This window comes from Pararge aegeria, chromosome 5 (assembly GCF_905163445.1).
Source record: "Pararge aegeria chromosome 5, ilParAegt1.1, whole genome shotgun sequence".
NCBI classification, from domain to species: Eukaryota; Metazoa; Arthropoda; class Insecta; order Lepidoptera; family Nymphalidae; genus Pararge; species Pararge aegeria.
In genome coordinates, this window is record NC_053184.1 from 20,911,119 (window position 1) to 20,933,621 (window position 22,503).

The window sequence follows — 22,503 nt, forward strand, 5'->3', positions numbered from 1 at the left end:
ATTTTGCAGGATTGACCTTTAGCCCATATTGCCTGCTCCACTCAGAAATTGCAGCCATATCATTATTTATAGCTGCAATAGCAGAACCAAGATTTTGAAGGGTAGATGAGCGATATATTTGGATATCATCTGCATACATGTGATAGAGAGAAGAGATGTTTTGAGTAATAGAGTTAATGAAAATAGAAAAAAGTAAAGGAGATAACACGCCACCCTGAGGTACCCCAGCCGCTACATCACACCAAGACGAAAAGGACTCGTCAATCTGAATGCGCTGTCGACGGCCATTGAGGTAACTCCGAAACCAGTCTATTACTGATGGAGATATGTTAATAGAGCGTAAAAGACTAAGCAAGATGTCAAAGTCAACTGTATTAAAGGCATTGCTAAAGTCAAGCAGAATAAGAATTGTTAGCTGCTTGTTATCCATCGCCCATCGAATATCATCAGTTACTTTAGCAAGAGCAGTAGCCGTACTATGACCAGGACGAAAGCCAGATTGCAAAGAACTGAGAAGGTTATTCTTATTAAGAAAGAGACTAAGTTGTTGAGATACGAGTTTTTCAAGAACTTTTGAGAGAAATGGTAATATAGAAATGGGGCGAAAATCAGAAAACGATGAAGGGTTGTTTTTTTTAGGTAGAGGAATAATCTGAGCAAACTTCCATTCTTCAGGGAATTTGCTACAGAGAATGGAAGAGTTTAAGATATGGGTTAGAATAGGGGAAACAACGTCAAGAATTGGAATGATCATATTACGGGTAATGCTATCTACACCAACAGCATTCGATGCAATGGATATTATGCTCTTCTTAACATCACATTCAGTAAAAGACTCGAAGGTAAATGGTAAAAAGTTAGGAGTTGAGTGGGAAGAAAGAATACTAAGAGTACGTTCTTTATCGGAACTATTAATTGTATCAGAAGTAGAAAAATGTTTATTTAGGAGTTCGATATCAACGTTAATAGAAGATTTATGAGATGATTTACCAACTCCAAGAGACTCAAGAAACTTCCAGGTTTTAGCAGTGTCACCACTTTCAACAGACTTATGAATATGGCGTCGTTGAGCATCCCTACACAATGTATTACAGCGATTCCGTGCTTTATGATATTTTTCCCGGTTAGCGTCAGTATTATTTGTTTTGTATTTATATTTCGCCGCAATCTTTTTGTCCATTAAAATTTTTATCTCTTCTGATAACCAAGGCGCCGGTAGATGTTTCAGCTTGATTGGTCTTAACGGAGCATGCGTATCGTAGAGTTGCGTTATCAGGGAATTAAATATCTCAATTTTGCGGTCAACTGAGTCAACAGCAGCGATAGCCGCCCAGTCCAGATGACTAGCATCATCACACAAGCGACGGCTGTCAATTCCTCCAAAGTTACGCCGCAGAAGTACCCTCGATTTTGCTTTAAGTGGACGTATTTTATATGAAAGATAAATCAAATCATGATAAGAAAATGCATCGGCAGGACACTGGCCATGCTTAAAGACGAAATCCGGAGAAGATACCATAATAAGGTCAAGAAGAGAAGGAGTACAACCAGGAGAATAATGCGTAGCAGCAAGGGGCAGGACAGACAAATTACAGGATTCCACTGTAGTCAAAAATTTCTTGCTGCGATAATCATTTTTGAGTAAACAAGTATTAAAATCTCCAAAAATAATGGAGTGGCTATAAAGAGGAACTTCTTTCTCTAATAAGGATTCAAATGAACGAAAGTAATCAGAAACGTATGGTGGACAATAGAACACTCCAAGAAGAATTTTGGTATGGGAAATAAGAACTTCAACAAGTAGGTGCTCAGCAGCATCAGGTAAGGGGGGTTGTGAAGACATACTAATAACAGTAAAAGGAATATAAGAACGCAAGTAGATCGCTACTCCACCACCCCCCTTACCAACACGGTCATTGCGAATAAGCCTAAAACCTGGCAGCGAATAAGAGGTAGAAGGTAAACAAGTTTTAAGCCAAGACTCAGACACTAGTATAGCATGTATGTTACGGGAATCAAAAGATGCAAGCATATCAGGATAATGAGCTGGGATACTTTGTGCATTAATATGAATGACATTAAGGTTCTTCAAACAATCTGAGAAGCAAGAATCAAGAGTTTTATCAAGTGGAAGGAAAGATGTACTGTGGAAACTATCATCACTAGACGACATAGACAGAAAAACATCACTGTCCATACTGTTCAACGACATTGTATAGAATAAAATAATATATCAAATAATAAATATAAAAAAAAAAAAAACAATAAAAATAACAAATATAAAGCAATATATATATAAACTTAAAGAGTAAAAGAAAAAAAAAGAATACTAACTATGGTATTAATATATAGATTTTCCTAATCCGCCAGCTGCATCTTGAAAATATAAGAATACTAGACAATTAAAACATTTGCACAGAAAATATTGAAGTTAAACAAAAAAAAAACAATTAACAAAACTGCGTATAACAAAATAAAAATAAAACATAACAGTGTGTTGCAGGCCTTATAAAGTCTATGCTTCAATGTTTCTAAACGAACTACCAAATACACGTCAGTCAAAGTCATCTGTCACCGCTTGTCAGATGTCATTGTCAGACATTGAGAGTGCTCTTACCCACAATAACAAAACCTAAATAATTAAATGAAAGTATAAAGTAAACTACAACAAAGAACATAATAAATTGATTAGAAGCTACTACCAAAAAAGATTATACTAATTATTTCATAACAGAACAAATACAAAGCGAGCCAAACAGAACAGTGCCAAGAACTGTAATTTTAAAAGAAACTAGTTGTATTCATTTTTTAATGATACGCTTCATTCTTGTGTTGGCGGCTCTGGTGTCCTTGGGGGCTTCAAACGAAGTAGCAGGCGCAACGGCAGGCGCAACGGCAGGCACAGGCACATCCTGAATGGAAGACGGGATAGCGTTCAGCTCGGTCATAGTCGTGACGCGATGCCGTTTCCCACTGGAGTCAAGCACCATAATGGTCCCGTTCCTGGTCCAACACCTCGCCACACCAAATCGCTGTCGAGCCGCAAGGAATGTAGAGTGGCGACTTTTAATAAGGAATTCAGAGATGGTTACCCCGGTGCCCTTCAAGTTAGTCTTAGCCGACCAAACTGCATCCCTGAGTGACGAGTCTCTGAATTTAATAAGAACAGCACGAGGCTTGTTACCACCCATACGACCCAAGCGATGACAGCGGCTTAAAGAGTCTGGGGACAGTTTTGACACTTTAAGGTGCCCGGATAAAAATTTACACACTAAAGCACTGGGCTCATCTTTGTCTGACTCAGCAACTCCATGCACAAGAAGAATCTTCTTTCTTGACCGCATTTCTATTTCATCCTGCTGTCTTGCCAAAAGCTCCACCTGCAGCTGCAGATTCTCCAAGGCAGTAAGAACAAACGATCTAAACGCCCCAAACTGCGAGTTGATGTTAGAAGTTGGACTAGTGGCAGGGATGGCACCCTTTAACTCCTTTTGGAATTCCGCCATTCTTGCATTAAAGTGATCATTGATCTCGTTCAAGCTTCTTTTAAGTGCTTCCATTGTACGTGTCAGTGTTAAAGTTAGGTTAAGTATTGCACACGGTCACTGTTAAGGATAAGTTTTGTGCAAATGTTTGTGAGCAAGCTTTTGGACTTAGGCTATTCACAGGTACATATTTTAGCACTCCTAAGCACTTAATGTAAATTTAATTAATTATTAAAAACGGAGCAGAAAAATTTTCGACTTATTTATTTAACGCCTACCTACCAATCCATGTGATTCATGTGTGCCGAAAAGACCGAATGACCGAATTTCGACATTCCCTCACTCTGTGTCAACTGAAGGCTAATATTTCTATTACCCAAAAATATCTTCTCAAACTAAACGTCAGCTCTAGATGCATTCATAATGACGAATGCCATCCGCATTCTCATTTCATCTGTAAGTGTCCTTCACTCGTCACGTAGAGTAGCAACCCCCGTCACGCTTGCACTCGCTTCCGCACACCGACGTCCGCGTCGTTCGCTCGCCCTTGACCGCGCGTGTCTGCAGGCTCGCTGGTGGCGCGCGCGGCGCTGGACTACGAGGCGGCGCGTACGCACGAGCTTACCGTGCGCGCGACTGACGGCGTGACGGGCGTCTTCGCCGACCTGGCCGTCACGCTGCACGTGCTGGACGTCAACGACTGCGCGCCCGACTTCGGCGCCGACGAGTTCCGCGCCTCCGTGTCCGAGGCCGCCGCCGTGGGCTCCGAGTTGCTCACCGTGCGCGCCACCGACGCCGACAGCGGTGCGTGCTACACACTATGATTCCGTGGACGATCTGTACAATAAGCTTGTGGAAACTGTCCATGCTGTTGGGGTTAAGTTCTAAAAGACTCCCCGAACAAATACAACGAAAAAGTTCTGCGTAAATGAGATTACAGTCTTCAAAAGAAGCGTTAGTGTTATGTATTATTAGACAGATAACGAAGCAAATTAAGGTTCAACTTAATTTGCTTCAACACTAAGCAAATTAAGGTTGCCATAGAGAACAACGAAGGCTCAAAAGCGTAGTCTCATTTCCTCTAAACCTGAGACCTTGGGTAAGGTTGACAAATTCTATGGACAACTCAACGCAGAAGTGTTTTGTAGATTTGCCTTTAACTATTAATATTGTATGTGATGAAATAAGATAATTGTCAAGAATGTAATGTAACGAGCGTGTCGCGCCCGTCGCCAGGCGCCAACGGAGAGGTGAGCTACTCGCTGGCGGCGTGGGGCGGCGCCGACGGGCCGCTGCCCTTCGCCGTGGACGCGCGCTCGGGGCTCGTGCGCGTGGCGGCGCCGCTGGACCGCGAGCTGCGCGCCGCGCACCACCTCACGCTCACGGCGCGCGACGCGGGCAGCCCGCCGCAGCTCACCACGGCGCACCTCTTCGTCACCGGTACGTGCTCAGTGGGCTCGGTATGAAGCGGGGGATTCGCAATTCAAATTGGGAGAACTGAGTAAAATATCGCCCCGATGCGCCGTTGTCTGATCCGACGGTCGGTCGCAGTGGAGGACGTGAACGACTGCGCGCCGCGCATGGAGCGCGCCGTGCTGAGTGCGCTGGTGTCGGACGAGGCGGCGCGCGGCGTGGCGCTGGCGCGCGCGGCGGCGTGGGACGCGGACGCGGCGCCGCGGCTGCGCTACGCGCTGGCGGGCCCGGCGCGCGGCCTGGCCGTGGACGAGCGCTCGGGCGTGCTGTCGCTGCTGGACGCGCGCGCACTCGGCGCGCTGCGCTCGCTCAACGTGTCGGTGTCGGACGGCGCGCACGCCGCCTTCGCACGCGTCAAGCTGTCGCTGGCGCCCGCCAACCGCCACGCGCCGCACTTCGCGCACGTGCTGTACGAGGCGCGCGCGCCGGAGAACCGGCCGCCGCCGTTGCCGCTGACCACGGTGAAGGCGATGGACGCGGACGCGGGCGAGTACGGCGCGGTGACGTACGCCATCCCGTCGGCGCGCCTGCGCGAGCTGTTCGCCGTGGACGCCAGCAGCGGCGCGCTGAGCACGCGCGTGCCGCTGGACCGCGAGCACCGCGCCGAGTGGGAGGTACCGTGCCCCTTGAGCACTCATCCCTGTAACTGTGATTTACGTAACACTATACTTTCGCAAAAGAACACTTGGGACACAGATTGCATTCCGCTTCGTTGCGTCCGGTATCAACTTCATAGATCGAACTGGAATTTCTTCAGAATTTTGTGTGATCAATTTGTCTTTTATTATTCCATTTAATCGATTTCAGTTTCCCACATAAGACTCTTCCATTTCCAATTTATATTCAGGTAAATATTTTTTACCATAATTGTATTGTGATTTTTTTGAGATTTTCTTTTGTATACTTTGATTTAAATCCAAATTGTTGAACCGGAACCGGAAGAAAAGGTGAATAACCTTTTCTTCCGAGAGTTTTTCTGAAGCAAATTTCGAAACCGTGTTTTTTTTATTGATTATTTAGATTATAATTTCGATTTCTAATGAAAGCCCATTCGATTATTGAGGTTCCAGAGCAGAGTTTACTCCTAAGTTTTAAATATTTTGTAAATGCTTTGGAATTTATACCAGGGTACTGATCCGATTATACTATATTAATATTGTATTATTTTTTTTATGACTTTAATAAAATTACTAGAGTTTTGATTAAGTATTTGATATCGAAATAAAACCGTACCTTGATAAGTGATCGACCCGGTAGGTATAAATATTTTTGATCCCATGTTTCTGCACTTCGTCATCATCATCACCACAACCAATGGACGTCCACCGCTGGACATAGGTCTTTTGTAGGGAGTTCCACAATGCACGGTCCTGGGCCGCTTGCCTCCAACGGCCCACAGCTACTCGCCTGATGTCATCTGTCCACCTCGTTGGGGGCCGACCTACGCTGCGTTTACCGGTGCGGGGTCGCCATTCCAACACCTTAAGACCCCAACGTCCATCAGTTCTCCGAGCTATGAGCCCCGCCCATTGCCACATCAGCTTCGCGACTCGCTAAGCTATGTCGGTAACTCTAGTTCTGTTACGGATCTCCTCATTTGACTTTGGGCTATAATGTTTTGTTAAGATTGTTTCAATTTCAACAAATGTCACGTCACTGGCTTTCCTTGGTGTAATCAAGGCCAAAAAAGGTCTCAAAGACTTCCGCTCCACACACAGTTCGCTAACAAATTCGCTCGTTTGGCGCTGTCTAACATGATGCCATTAGCCTCAAAACAAAACTTTAACCGGTCGATGTAATTGACCCATATATCAGGATTAAATTCATTAAATTACACTGATTTGTGGTCCATTTTAACTTAATTTTTGCTTCGTCGCCATTATTATGAATAAATAATACGATATTTGATAGTAACACGTTTATTGAGCTAAGAAGCAAAACATGACAGTCTGTATATACGTAATAACTAAACTAACCAATTGGTTTTACTTCTGTTAAGAAAAGGTAAACAAATTATGTAGATACTTATATATGACATTTTCCAAACTTTTATAGAGAGTATACCATTACCATTAGGTAATTATTTCTCATCTTGTATTGCTAGACATAACAGATGCTTGTCCTGTTTTACTGTCCCCGTTTTCATCTTCTTGTGTTAACACCGATCCTACTTCATTGATAGTCAGTGTTATCTTTATTGTTAGTTCAGAATTCATTCCGACCATAGATAGCACCGCTTGCTTGCTTGGATAACATAATCTCAATTTTTAAATCAATATTGTTTGTAGCTATTTTGTCAGTTCAATGTGCGTTTTATGTAAATGTCATAAATAAGGTCTTCCTTTTTGGCTAAGTCTTTTCATCCGAGAATGTAACAGTTGAAATTTTCGTATTCTTAAGTAAAACGTAATGATTGTCGGTGCTGCAAAGTTTCAGCTTCGAGTTCGCGGGGAGCGGGGCAATATGTTGGCAGGAAATAATTTGTATTATATTCATTCACTATAAAACGTCGCTAAGACTGTTAGAAGTCGATGGCTTTCAAGTGTTACATTGTTCTAGAATGTCTCATCATCATTCTTTTTTAGTCATCACAGTGGCTCACTCGGTAGACGTTTTGCGTGGCTAGGGTAAACATGTGTCCCAAGTATCGTAATAATGTTGTGCCTTTACGGTATTCGACAAGGAGCTCGCGAGTGGACTCACAGCGTGCCGTCCGCAGGTGCCGGTGACGGCCAGCGACGGCGGCGGCCGTCTGGGCCACACCACGGTGCGCGTGCGCGTGGGCGACGCCAACGACCACGCGCCCGCGTTCCCGCTGCGCGAGTACCGCGCCGCCGTGGCGCCCGACCGCGCGCCGCAGCTGCCCTTCCTGGCGCTGGCGGCGCTCGACGCGGACGCGGGCGAGCACGCGCGCCTGCGCTACGCCGCGTACGACGGCGAGCTGGGCGACGCCGCCGGCCTGTTCGCCGTGGACGCGCTGACGGGCGCGCTGGCCCTGGCGCGCGACGCGGCGGCATTCGCGGGCCGCTCGCTGCAGCTGTGGGTGCGCGCCGCGGACGGCGGCGGGCTGGCGGGCGAGGCGGGCGTGGCCGTGCGCGTGCTGCGGGCGGGCGAGCGCGCGCCGCGCCTGGCGCCGCCGCCGCCGGCCGTGTTCCTGCGCGAGGACGCGGCGCCGGGCACGCTGGTGGCGCAGCTGCGCGCGGCGGCGGGCGGCGCGCTGCCGGCGCTGCGCCTGGCGCCGGCGCACGGCGCGCGCGCGCAGTTCTCGCTGGACGCGGCAGGCCGCCTGCTGCTGGCGGCGCCGCTGGACCGCGAGGCGGCGCCCGACCACGTCATCGGTGAGTTCCGAAGTAGTTAAATGACTATAGCGTCTCGTGGGTCGGTATTCATAAGTAGATTGTTAAAATTACTCATTTATCGGATCTCAAAGCTCCTTTAGTGAGGGTTGGGAACTTATTAATTTTATGCACCGAATAAAATTGATTCTTAGCGCTATTATATGGTGGTGGTGCGCCGACAATTGACAGAAATATCCACGGCTGAGACGGTGTGTTTTGATTATTTTTCATAGTCTCATGTCGTATGGAATATTATTGTGGGGCTTCTGCTGAGGAAAATAGATATGTATTTTTAATTTTTCACTATTTAAATATTAAATCATATTATTTTTGCCCTGTAGGGTGCCCTGTAGGTACAAAATAGATACATTTAGTTTTTATCGAATTTAATGCTAGGTTAGTTGAGAAACATTTTTCTAATAAAGAGCGTCTTATTAAGATGATCCGTGCAAAATATATTTCTGTTAACCTTAAATCATATAGAAGTGTCATCTGCGAATAACACAATCTGCAGTTATTACAGACGGTAGGGCATTTGTATAGACAAGAAACAAAAATGGCCCAAGTATGGAGCCTTGTGGCACTCCTAGATCCATTATCACATTTCCCCCTTTGACATTTTATTATTTACGTATACTTTCATTTCATGATTTGAAAAGTAAGAAGTAGATTTAGTACCTAACTAAATACTTCATAATATTGTAGACGATACATCTCTGATTTTTAAGACTGATAGAAACAAAGATAAAATAAAAATAGGTAAAAAAACTTTTTAAGTTAAACGGTTTTATGTTAAACATACACTGCAATGTTTAAGATAAATGTACTAAAAACGAAAAAATAATAAAATAGATACAGTCGTGAGAATTATAAACATATGCATAGACTAGACTAAAATAAAACCGTGGGGCACGTCAATTGTCTACAAATTATCGACTTAATGTGCGATAGAAGAATCGTTTAATTCGTCGTTAAAATAGGCAGATCAACTGTCTACAATTGTCTACAATCAACGATTGTAGACAATTGACGTGCCCCACGGTTTTATTTTAGTCTAGTCTATGCATATGTTTATAATTCCCACGACTGTATCTATTTTATTATTTTTTCGTTTTTAGTACATTTATCTTAAACAGTGCAATGTATGTTTAACATAAAACCGTTTAACTTAACAAGTTTTTTTACCTATTTTTATTTTCTAGTTTTTAGTTTTTATTTCGCATTCTGTTTAATTCATTTAGTGCTTCATTATTGCAAGGTTTCTTGCCCGTTAGTTTATTGCAGTCCAACTCCTCTATACGTAGTCCCTGCAAAGATCTTACTCTACTAAGAGCCACGTAGGCTTGACCTTCTTCAAACAGTTTAGCACCTAAGTATACGACTGCGTGATCCACAGTGCTGCCCTGCATTTTATGTATTGTAGAAGCCCATGATAGTATTAAAAAATTGTTATCAGCCATTTGGTAGCGGCGGCCATCTTAGATTTAAATTTTGCATAGTATATTGTATTCTGCTTGTTGAGTCCTTTCATTTGATACTCATATTGATGGGATTAATAAAACATAAATTATCCGCCATTTTGTAGCGGCGGCCATCTTGAATTTATAATGATAATGAATAAACATAATTCTATTGTCACCAAAATCCAAAGTGTATACAAAATTTCAGATTAATCGGTTGACTGGAAGAGGGTGAAATTTGAATTACTAAATTTGACCCAAGAATAATAAATAAAACAAACGGGGTGAGCTAAATAAAACCGTTTAAAAACCAAGTGATTGGAATTTGCTTAAAAAAAAAAATGATAAAAACATCATAATAAATGGAGCAACACTTAAAATAGAAAACTCCACTGTTTTTCTAGGAGTGACTCTAGATTGTAAGCTACGTTGGGGTACCCATATAAATAGCCTAGCGAGTAAACTCAGCTCAGCTGCATATGCAATTAGGAAAATTAGAGGTTTTGATTCTCCTCGTTTAACCGAAAACTCCGCCCCCGCAGGAATCATCGCGGAGGACCCGCTGGACCCGACGCTGGCCAGCATGGTGCAGACGCGCCTGCACGTGCTGGACGTCAACGAGCACGCGCCCGCCTTCCACTCGCAGCCCTACGTCGTGCAGCTGGCCGAGAACACGCCGCCGCACTCCAGCGTCGTGCAGCGTGAGTGCCGCGCCCGCGCCGCCGCGCCGCCGCGCCGGCTCGCGCCTCACCGCCCTCTCTGCGCAGTGATGGCGGACGACCCGGACGCGGGCTCCAACGGCGAGGTGCGCTTCGCGCTGCTGGCCGACGCGCCGCTGCCCTTCGCCGTGGACGCGCACAGCGGCTGGGTGACCACCACGGCGCCGCTGGACCGCGAGGCGCGCGCCGAGTACCGCGTGGCGCTGGAGGCGCGCGACGCGGGCGCGCCGGCGCTGGCCTCGCGCGGCTCGCTCGTGGTGCGCGTGCTGGACTACAACGACTGCGCGCCGCGCTTCGCGCAGAGCACGCACGCGGCCGCCGTGCGCGAGGACGCGGCGCCGGGCACGGTGCTGCTGCGGCTGGCCGTGGCCGACGCGGACGCGGCGGGCGCGCCGCTCAGCTACTTCGTGGCGGCCGGCGACGCGCGCGCGCGCTTCGGCGTGCGCGCACCCGGCGAGCTGTACGTGGCGCGCGCGCTGGACCGCGAGACCGAGCCCGCTTACTCGCTGTCGGTGGCGGCCACGGACGGCAAGTTCACGGCCTACACCACCGTGCACGTGGCGGTGGAGGACGCCAACGGTACGTGCGCCGCGCCACGTACGATACGGCGGGGCTGGCCAAAATACGCAATGCCACAAATGATAATATCGAATAAAACATCTCAACATGTACCATCCAAGAGTACAATTTTTTTTTTTTTTTTAATGGACAATCAACGGGAAAAACACATATAAATGTAATATTGTAGACCCACTTAGAGACTGCCACCACTTGCGAATAAGAAACTAGATTGTTAGTTAGAAATAGAAAAAACGATTAAGAAGACAGACATGAGAGGATTAGCTGTAAGATCCAACAAGCTGTGACATGAACTAGCCGGATGTAGCGCCGCGAACAAAAACATACATTTTAGTATAAATTACAAAAAACAAAAATACAGATACTTAAATTACTTTATATATAAAATAATATTAAAAATGCTGACAATATATACTTAAGATCAAAACTAACTAAACTAATACAAAAAATAGCAAAGGGAAAAACTAAGTTTATATATAGGAAGTGGTCCATTAGTTTTTTTTTTTAATTTAGGAGGACTATCCTGAATGCTGTTATATAGAGTTAACATCCTATTAATAGGTGCTGAGACCCCTCGATGTGTTTTCAAGACACCAGCTTTAAAAGGGATATAGTTTTTTACACGACTGAACGGTCTAGGGATTCTTACAGAAACTTTATAAAGTAAATCCGACGCATCTAGGGCATCATTAAAAAGACTTTATAATAAAGATCCAATAGTTTTCTACGATCCGATAGAGTTAATAACTTATGGTGCCGCACTCTGGAAAAGTTGCTAGAATTTATATTACATAACTTATCACCAAAACTTACCTTGTTCAAGAAACGCTTCTGAATTCGTTCAATAGTCATAGAGTGAACATTGTGATGAGGATTCCAGGCAACTGAACCATACTCGAGGAGACTCCTTGAAAGAGCGTTAAATAACAATATCTTGGTGTTCGAATTCCGAAAGTATTTTTAGTTACGCTCAATGTATGTAGAAAAGGATTTGAGATAAATGTTCCGAGTTTGATATCAAATTAAAGACTTCAATATGTAGGTCACGATCCTAAATTATAATTTAAACAAGTATGATCACAGATCGCTCTAGATAACATTTCTTTAATTAATATTTTATTACTCTACCGCCGACATACTAACCTAGAGATTTTAGACGAAGAGTTCATTTCAGTTTTCAGGTAATGTATAGCCTATGGTACTCACAAATAATGTGGCTTAATCCGTTCAGTAGATCCAGAGATTACCCCCCGTCAATCTCACAATCTCACAAACTTTACCTCTTTGTAATATCAGTATAGATATAACAGGAACCTGCTAGGCGGTGCGCAGGTGTAACCGGCTCCCCTTTGCAGACAACCCGCCGTACTGCGTGCGGCACCGCTACCGCGTGCGGCTGCGCGAGGACGCGCCGCGCGGCCAGCCGCTGCTCACGCTGCTGACGCGCGACGCCGACGAGCCGCACCACGCGCGCCTGCGCTACTTCCTCAGCGGCGAGCACGCCGACCACTTCTCCATCCACAAGGTGGGCCTCGCGCTGTGAACCTGTTTGTTCCTCATTTACACGGATGACCTTCCTTACCTTGCGAAGGACCGTCACGGGATAGTATTGTTTGCAGATGATACATCACTGATCTTAAAAATTAAACGACCTAAAATTAATTTTGACGATGTAAACAAATATCTCGCTAAAGTAGTACGAAGCGAATAATTTAGCTCTGAACCAAAAAATCTGAGTATTAAATTCACGTTAACGAATTTTAAACAAGTCAAAACCATTGTACGATTTAATACTTTAATAATATATAAACAAGCAAAATCTAATACTGACAACTTGGGGAAAATTGTAAAAGATTTCACGGCAAGAACTCATAAGGCTTACCTGTGGATTACGGATTTTAATAAAGAATGTCAACGTTTTCAAATATGTTCAAATACGTTTTTAAAAATGTTTTAGAATACTCTATGTAGATTGGTACAGCTGCATGCTATACGAAGCTTACATTTGAATCAAATGTATGAGGCAAATATCAAATTACTGTATTAATTTATTGCTGCAGATTTTTTTGAAGTTATACTTCTTTAGCGGCGTTAGGAAAAAATCATGGGAATGAAATCAGCAAACGTCACAAAAATAATAATACCCTGAAGTTAGTTGTTCAAAAAAAAGTTTGACAGTGTACTCTTTTAATTGTCAAAGTCTGCGAACTCATTCCGGTGATTTAATTGATTCAGTTGTACAAAGTTCTCATAATACAACTTTCAATTACCATTTAATACCTACTTTATATTGTTAGTATCGTTTCCTCTACAAACATAGAATAGGGCATAATATAAACATTTTAAAAAGGTTTTTATCTTTTTATGCCGAAGAAGTATAACTTCTTACGCGTGTTCATAAGACACGTTAATTTTTGTATTTCTGAAGAGAGCATTAGTGGATGCCAACACGAGAAGTTTGGAATAATAATAAGGTGGATTTCAAATTCTGTAGCCATACTCTCAGTGAACCTGAATTATGCAAAGTAAACCGTTTTGACAGCCAGACGTGATTTGCGAGTTTAGCAATTACGCCAAACGCACCCCAGCAATTTGTAGCATTTACTGATTAAGTGGTATATGTGAGTATTGAATGACCATTTTGCTATCCAAAATAATACCTAGGTCTCTAATAGTATCCACCTCGTCAAGCAACAGGTTATTAAGATAATAAGAAGTTTGAAAAGGCGTGCGTTTCTTTGTAAATTGAATATATTGACATTTATTAATATTAAGAGGCATTTTTTTTAGCAGACCGGTCCTAAATTTTATTTAAGTCTTTTAGAAGAGAATCAGATTTTAGTATCTTAAAATGATCAGCGAATAACGTGAAATTGGAAGATTTTACACACATCGTTAATAAGCACTAAAAATAACATAAGGGTCCCACCCTTGTAGGACGCTGGATGGAACCCTGAATGGATCTGATTCGTAACCACAAATCACAACCTTCTGATTTCTGCACGGTAAATAATATGAGAGCCTAAAAAGCCAAGTTCCCTGAATGCTGGCATCATACAATTTGGATATTAAGATCATATGGTCTACTTATAATATAATAGTTAATAAAAGCTCTCCGCCCTCTATCTCGAAAACGGTTCACCGTATGAACAATTTTTTTAAACAAAATTTGTAGAGAATTTTGTATTAATATTGATAATAAATACAAATAGCAAGAAACCCAAAGGAAATGAGAGATTTGAAAAAAAGCGCAAAAAACCGAAAAAATTTTGTGATCTCTGACCTTGAAATGTAATAGTTGCGTACACCCATAACTACACACCGTACTACCATATGTAGGTTTTGAGACAACTTTTAGTGTATCAATATCTTCACTGACATTCCTGTCTCCACAAAAAGATCATTAAACTCTTCACCAGACACCGCCCTCTCTTTGTTTAAGGATAATTTAAAAATACTTTTGAATTCAGACATGTGAGTAGCTCCGACGGTATAAAGGCCTTTAATTTAATAAATAATAAGAAAACAAATGATTTGTGGGACATTTCCTTTAACTTTGTTAAGTCCTTGATTGATATGGTCCAAGGCATTAGGCACATTAGTCAGAAAATTACACCACTATGGAATTCGGGGCATAACTCTAGATTAAATGGTTTCCTATTTTAATTGCGGTCTTAAAGAAATTTAGTTCCTCTCGTAATAGTTGTTGGGAGAGTGAATGTGAGGACCTCTGGGTCACGGTTTCGACCGGCAATGCTTCTCATGCATTTCACATTTGCGCCGTTTATCTGCCTCCTCCCCCAATTTTCTGTAAGCTCGATCAAATGCTGTCATCTATAAGCGAAGCTATATACAGAACGAATAGCGATGTTCTCCTCCTTGGAGATTTTAATCTCGGTTTCATAAACTGGGCTGAAGCTAAATCAAACTTAGATATAACTTTTACCCAGCCAACTTATATTAACTCCAATTTAGGGCATCTTCTCACAGATTTTATCAACCTACATAATTTTAAGCAATATAACAGCATTGTCAACAAAGACTATAAAATCTTAGATTTAATTTTATGCAATGGGGCATTACAAGCTAGAGTATGCTCTGCAGATGTTTCGCTAAGCAAAATTGACCCGTATCATCCTCCATTGCTTTCTGTTGTAAATTTTCACAAAGATCAATTCCTTAGTCCAAATAAAATTAAAAAGCTGAATTTTTACCGAGCTGACTATATAATTATAAACGAACTGTTGAGGGGCATAAATTGGGATACAATTTTTGATGACACTGATACTGTTAATCAAATGGTAGATACATTCTATGACGTAGTTAAGGGGCTTATACTTAAACACGTACCTAAAACAGCAGCCAGGCGAAGTTGTTATCCTTCTTGGTATACTTTTAACCTAATTAGGTTAATAAAGGAGAAGGAGACTTACCGTCTTAAATACAAGAAAAACAAATGCCCGCTGGCCAAACTTGATTTTCAAGAAGCTAGAAAATTGTGTCACAATCTAATAGATCGTTGCTACGCTAATTACAAAAAAAGCATTGAAGATCATATTTGTAAAAATAACATGAAGATACTGTGGTCATTTTTAAAATCAAAAAGGAAATGCCAGGGAACGATTCCAAATGTTATGACATTTAACGGCAAAAAAATATCATCTCCTTCAACGATTTGTGGCGCTTTCGCTGAACATTTTTCGGCCGTTTACACACAGCCTGTCTATACTGATGATAGAGCAAGAACAAGTGCTGCCCTCACAACAATCTCATGCCCAGTCACAAATAAAAATTCCTTACTTACAATATCTTTGGGTCTCAAGGCAGTAGAAAAAGCCTTGAAGAAATTGGATAAGAATAAAGGAGCAGGTCCTGATGAATTACCAGCCATTTTCATTAAAAATTGCGCCGCAACTCTGGCTTATCCACTTTACCTTATTTTTAATCGCTCTCTTGTCACTGGGATATTTCCAGACAAATGGAAATTTGCTAATGTTGTACCAATTCCTAAAAGTGGGCAAGCGGATGATATACTTAATTATAGACCAATTTCCCTGTTATCTCATGTAAGCAAAGTCTTCGAATCTTTAATATGTCCGTATCTTTCGTTTCAATTGCAGTCCATCCTAATTGCTCAACAACATGGTTTTCGAAATAAAATGTCAACAGTATCAAATTTGACTGAATACACGACTCAAATAATAGATAACATTGATAAGGGATATCAAGTCGATGCTATTTATATGGACGTAAGTAAGGCATTCGATCGGGTCGACCATATGATTTTAATATCCAAATTGTATGATGCTGGTATTCAGGGAACTTTGCTCTCTTGGCTCTCATCTTATTTGTCGTGCAGGCAGCAGAAGGTTGTAGTTTGTGGCTACGAATCAGATCCGTTCAGGGTTCCATCTAACGTCCCACAAGGGTCCCACCTTGGCCCTATGTTGTTTTTAGTGTATATTAACGATGTGTGCAATAACATTAAATCTTCCAATTTCACCTTGTTTGCTGATGATTTGAAAATTTTTAAAGCTATAAAAACTCCTTTAGACTCTGATTCTCTTCAAAATGACTTAAATAGCATATCAAACTGGTCAGTTAAAAATAAATTGCCTCTTAATATTAAAAAATGCCAACATATTAAATTTACAAAAAAACGCATGCCTCTTCAAACTTCTTATTATCTTAATAATCTGTTGCTTGACGAGGTGTATACTGTTAGAGACCTAGGTGTTATTTTGGATAAAAAATTGTCATTCAATACACACATAAATCAATTAATCAGTAAATGCTACAAATTACTGGGGTTTGTTTGGCGAAATTGTAAAACATTCAATTCTTGTCTGGCTCTCAAAACCGTCTACTTTGCATTAATTCGGGGTCTCTTAGAGTATTGCTCCAGCATTTGGAATCCACTATATAAGGATCCTATTCTAAGGATTGAAAGAATCCAAAAACGTTTTCTGTTCTTGTTGTCAGTTCATCAAAAAAAACAATTCGTTTTAACCTCATATAGCGAAAGATTAAACTTCTTTAAATTAACTTCATTAGAAAGTCGTCGTTGGGTATCCGATCAAGTATTTCTCTACAAAATTTTAAATAATAAAATCAACTGTCCAAATATTTTGACCAAAATTAAATTTACTGTTCCGCGTAAAAATGCGCGCCTCGGTAACTTCAAACCGTTCGTTGGCAAGTTGTATAGAACTAATTTGGGCGCTCACAGTATCCTGGCTAGGATTTGCCGAGAGCACAACAAGCTATTCCAAGCTACTCGTGCCGACATCCAATCATGTTCTCTTCAGCAATACAAAACAATTCTGCAACTACATATTAGTACAGCTAGTAGATAATTGCCTCGTACATTTCTGTTTTGTTTTAATTTAAGTTATGTTTTTGTTTCCTGTTTTTTTAACTTCATCTTACAGTGTTTCCTTCGTTACAACAATAATATTATTGTAAACTTGCGAACCCGCACTTGTGTGTTTGTTTCTTCAGATACGCATGCCGGTTTGCCAGTAATTGGGTTTACACTACAACTTTATATTTCTTAATTTTGTAGTCCCTAAGCTTGTTTCAGTGTATAATCTGTTGGTGAACCTAATAAATAAAAAAAAAAAAAAAAAAAAAAAAAAAAAAACGAGAATAAAAAAAGTTGACGTTAATGGAAAGCGGTCTAATGGGTCATTTGTGAAAATAGGTGTCCCTCAGGCGTCTGTATTAGGACCTTTTCTGTTGCTCATTTACATGAATGACCTTCCTTACCTTGCTACGACAATCACGGGATAGTATTGTTTGCGGATGACACATGACTGATGTTTAAAATTAAACGCCGTGATACAAATCTGGCCGATGTAAACAAACGTCTCGCTAAAGTAGTACAATGGTTTGAGGTCAATAATTTAGCTCTGAACGGAAAAAAAACCAAGTGTATTAAATTCACGTTACCTAATGTTCAACAAGTAAAAACCATTGTAGAACTTAATAAAGAGGAATTGGATCTGGTGGATACGACAATATTTCTAGGTATAACGTTAGATGCTAAACTTCAATGGGGCCCACATATAAATAATTTAGCGAACTGACTTAGTTCTGCAGCATACGCGGTTAAAAAGATTCTTCACATGACATATATAGAAACTGCTAGACTAGTGTATTTTAGTTATTTTCACAGCATTATGTCCTACGGCATTTTATTATGGGGTAATTCTGCTGATGTAGATTATATTTTCGTCCTGCAGAAAAGGGCTGTTCGTGCGATATATAAAATGGGCCCAAGAGAGTCATTAATTGATAAATTTAAAGAAGTTAAAATAATAAAGAAGTTAACGACGTACTTTAATACATATTTGAAAATTTAATTAATGTCCATAAAAATATAACAAAATTTAGCTTAATTTCAAGTTCGAGAAAATTTTGTTAACAATTGTTTAACTTGTTGAATAATTTACTTTAAGTAAATCTCCAACGGGAATAAATTGCTTGCAATCTAAAAATATCGCGTGCCGACCTATTTTTAGCGTTAAATTAAAATTACAAATAATGGAGATAGAGTTGCGCGAGTAGTTCTTTCGGAATCTTTTTTTAAATTTCTTAAATAGTTTATGAAATATTGGCAAAAAACGAAATGCCATTTTTTTCCATCTTCAATTGTTTATAACTTTTGCAATTTTTTATGTGCCAATACGCGCTTTTGACACATTTTTCTAGGCGTCATTCCGGATCCCATGAGCTATCTATCGCACATAATTTTAGGAGCAGTATCTCTATTTTGTACCATTTTTAACCGGGCACGCTGGTGGCCAAGGTGAGTGGCCCCAGGCCTCTCGCCCGCCCCGTACCTGTCGGCATTGCAATACGCGCCCGCCCGCAGGTGCACGCCACCGACGACGACCTGGGCGAGAACCGCTCCGTGCGCTATTTATATATTTATTTATTTTGCCGACCTATTTTTAGCGTTAAATTAAAATTACAAATAATGGAGATAGAGTTGCGCGAGTAGTTCTTTCGGAATCTTTTTTTAAATTTCTAAAATAGTTTATGAAATATTGGCAAAAAACGAAATGCCATTTTTTTCCATCTTCAATTGTTTATAACTTTTGCAATTTTTTATGTGCCAATACGCGCTTTTGACACATTTTTCTAGGCGTCATTCCGGATCCCATGAGCTATCTATCGCACATAATTTTAGGAGCAGTATCTCTATTTTGTACCATTTTTAACTTGTAGACTACTTATCAAATATATTTTTGCTCCTTTAATATTATTTCGTAATTCTGTAACACGTTGGATAATAATAAATATATTACAATAATACATATCGCCATATTGCCCCAAAGTAAGCGTAGCTTGTTTATATGAATAAGATACAGATAAACATCCAGACACTGAAATACTTTTATTCCTATGTCTGTTTTTATTTAAGTCCTATTTGTGAAAACTTTTAGTTGGCATGGCTACTCAACTAACTTATCTGTGTTAGCTGTGGGTTTTCTCAACGGATAAAGTATCAGGAGAGGTAACGAGAGGTCGTGTGCGCAGGAGACGGGCGAGGTGCGCGTGGCGGCGCCGCTGGACCGCGAGCGCGTGGCCTCCTACCGCCTCCGCGCGCACGCGCAGGACCGCGACCGCGCCGACTGGGCGTGCTCGTCCGAGCTGCTGCTCGCGCTGGACGACGTCAACGACAACGCGCCGCGCTTCTCCGCGCCGCTCTACAGCGCCACGCTGCCCGAGGACGCGGAGCCGGGCACGCTGGTGGCCAAGGTGAGTGGCCCCAGGCCTCTCGCCCGCCCCGTACCTGTCGGCATTGCAATACGCGCCCGCCCGCAGGTGCACGCCACCGACGACGACCTGGGCGAGAACCGCTCCGTGCGCTACTCCTTCGTGGACGAGAGCGCCGCGCGCACCTTCGCGCTGGCGCCCGACAGCGGCATCGTCACGCTGCGCGGGGCGCTGGACCGCGAGACGCTGGCCGAGCACCGCCTCGTGCTGCGCGCCTCGGACGCCGGCCGGCCCGCGCGCAGCGCCACGGCCACGCTGCGCCTCGCCGTGGCCGACGTCAACGACAACCCGCCCGAGTTCGAGCTGCGCCTGTACCGCGCCGCCGTGCCCGAGCTGGCCGCGCCGGGCGCCGAGCTGTTACGCGTGCACGCCACGTCGCGCGACGCGGGCGCCAACGCCGCCGTGGCCTACGCGCTGGTGGGCGGCGCCGACCGCGACGACTTCGCAGTGCACCCCGCCTCGGGCGTGCTCCGCGTGGCGCGCCCGCTGGACTATGAGCGGCGACGCGCCTACCTGCTCACCGTGCAGGCGCTGGACGGCGGCACCCCGCCGCTCAGCGACACGACCAGCGTCAACATAACCGTCACCGACGCCAACGACAACGCGCCCGTCTTCTCGCAGGCGTCGTACGGCGCGCGCGTGCGCGAGGACGCCCTCGTGGGCTACCGCGTCGTGCAGGTGCTCGCGAACGACGCCGACGACGGCGCTAACGGCCGCGTCTCCTACGCCATCGCCCGCGGCGACCGCGACGGCCGCTTCGTAATCGACGCCGACACGGGCTACGTATCGCTGGCCGCACCGTTGGACCGCGAGAGCCGGCCCGCCTACGTGCTGGAGCTGCGCGCGCGCGACCGCGGCGTACCCGCGCTGGAGGCGACCGCGCTGCTCAACGTCGAGGTGCTGGACGCCAACGACAACCCGCCGCTGTTCGCGCTCTCCAACTACAGCGTCGTCGTGCAGGAGGACAAGCCGCTGGGCCACACCGTGCTGAAGCTCGAAGTGTCCGACGCCGACGCGCCGCCCAACGCGGCGCCGTACACCTTCGACTTCCAGAGCGGCAACGAGATGGGCGCCTTCCGCCTGGAGCAGGACGGCTCGCTGCGCACGGCGACGCGCTTCAGCCACCGCGTGCGCGAACGCTACGCGCTGCACCTGCGCGTGTTCGACAACGGCACGCCGCCGCTGTTCTCCGACGCCTGGGTGCACGTGCGCGTGGTGCAACAGTCGCAGTACCCGCCCGTGGCCACGCCGCTCGAGGTGCTCGTCAACTCGTACCGCGACGAGTTCCCGGGCGGCGTGCTGGGCCGCGTGGAGGCCTCGGACCGCGACGCCTACGACCGGCTGACCTTCGCGCTGGCGCCCGTCGACGGCGCGCCGGCGCCCACCGACCTGTTCGAGATCGACCCCGCCGACGGCACGCTGCGCGCCGTGCCGCGGCTCGACGTGGGCGCGTACCGCCTCAACGTCACGGTCGGCGACGGCAAGTTCGTGACCTGCGCCGCCGTGCGCGTGACCGTGGTGCTGGTGTCCGACGAGGCGCTGGCGCAGGCCGTGCTGGTGCGCTTCCGCCAGGTCACGGACCGCGACTTCGTGCTGGGCCACCGCCTGGGCTTCCTGCGCGCCGTGCGCGAGGCGGCGGGCGCGGCGCCGGGCGACGTGCTGCTGCTGGGCGTGGCGGCGGGCGCGCGCGCGCTGCTGGACGTGGGCGTGGCCGTGCGCGCGGGCGGCGCCTGGCTGCCCGCCGCCGCGCTGCGCCGCCGCCTGCACGCGCAGCTCGAGCGGCTCGAGGAGCTGGCGCGCCTCGTGCTGGACGAGCTGCCGCGCGCGCCGTGCGGCGGCTGCGAGCACGGCGCGTGCGCCGAGCGCGTGGAGCTGCGCGGCGAGGCGCGCTCCGTGGGCGGCGCCGCCTTCGCGCTGGTGGCGCCGCAGCCGCACGCGCGCGGCTCGTGCGCGTGCGAGCCCGGCTTCGGCGGCGAGCGCTGCGAGCGCGCGGCGGCGTGCGAGGCGTGCGGCGGCGTGCTGCGGCTGGCGGGCGACGGCTACCTGGCCTTCCGGCTGGCGCGCGGCGCGCTGGCGGGCGCGCGCGTGCCGGAGGACGAGCTGCTGGTGGCGCTGCGGTTCCGCACGCGCGCGGCGCGCGGCACGCTGCTGCGCGCGGCGGGGCGCGCCGAGCACGCCACGCTGGAGCTGGCGGACGGGCGCGTGCAGTTCCGCATGCAGCTGGGCGCGGGCGAGGCGCGGCTGCGCGCGGGCGGCGCGGTGGCGGACGGCGAGTGGCACGCCGTGCGGCTGGAGCGGCGCGGCGCGGGCGCGCGGCTGGTGGTGGACCGGCACGCGGCGCAGGCGCGCGCGCCGCCGCCGGCCGCGGTGCTGGACGCGCGCGCCGGCCGCGTGCTGCTGGGCGCGGCGCTGGAGCGGCACGCGCACGCGCTGGCGCCGGAGCAGGTGCGACACATAAAAATAAATAAAAAGAAGCAATATTACAACCAATTTTAAAATTAAACTTAGTGATTCGGCTACAGTAGCCGAATACGAAAGTGGGGATAGGCTCTTCGAGCTGTATGAGCGAAAACAATTTTATTTAAACATCTTTATTACGTGGTAAAGGAGAAATTACAAATATACTTAAAAAAAATTAGAAGCAAAATGCGACCTTATCACTGAA

The 22,503-nt window shown here is 45.6% G+C and overlaps 1 protein-coding gene across 1 annotated transcript in view; it reads left to right on the forward strand.

Moving 5' to 3' along the window:
- The window catches only part of LOC120624000 (fat-like cadherin-related tumor suppressor homolog), a 55,057-nt gene that overhangs the window by 19,845 nt on the left and 12,709 nt on the right, over nucleotides 1–22,503 (forward strand). Inside the window, exons 15-23 of the mRNA XM_039890302.1 lie at nucleotides 4,053–4,289; nucleotides 4,722–4,925; nucleotides 5,037–5,572; nucleotides 7,678–8,296; nucleotides 10,299–10,457; nucleotides 10,524–11,054; nucleotides 12,410–12,579; nucleotides 19,599–19,820; nucleotides 19,887–22,283. Of these exons, the coding sequence (XP_039746236.1) occupies nucleotides 4,053–4,289; nucleotides 4,722–4,925; nucleotides 5,037–5,572; nucleotides 7,678–8,296; nucleotides 10,299–10,457; nucleotides 10,524–11,054; nucleotides 12,410–12,579; nucleotides 19,599–19,820; nucleotides 19,887–22,283 (5,075 nt within the window). The remainder of the gene's footprint in view (nucleotides 1–4,052; nucleotides 4,290–4,721; nucleotides 4,926–5,036; nucleotides 5,573–7,677; nucleotides 8,297–10,298; nucleotides 10,458–10,523; nucleotides 11,055–12,409; nucleotides 12,580–19,598; nucleotides 19,821–19,886; nucleotides 22,284–22,503) is intronic.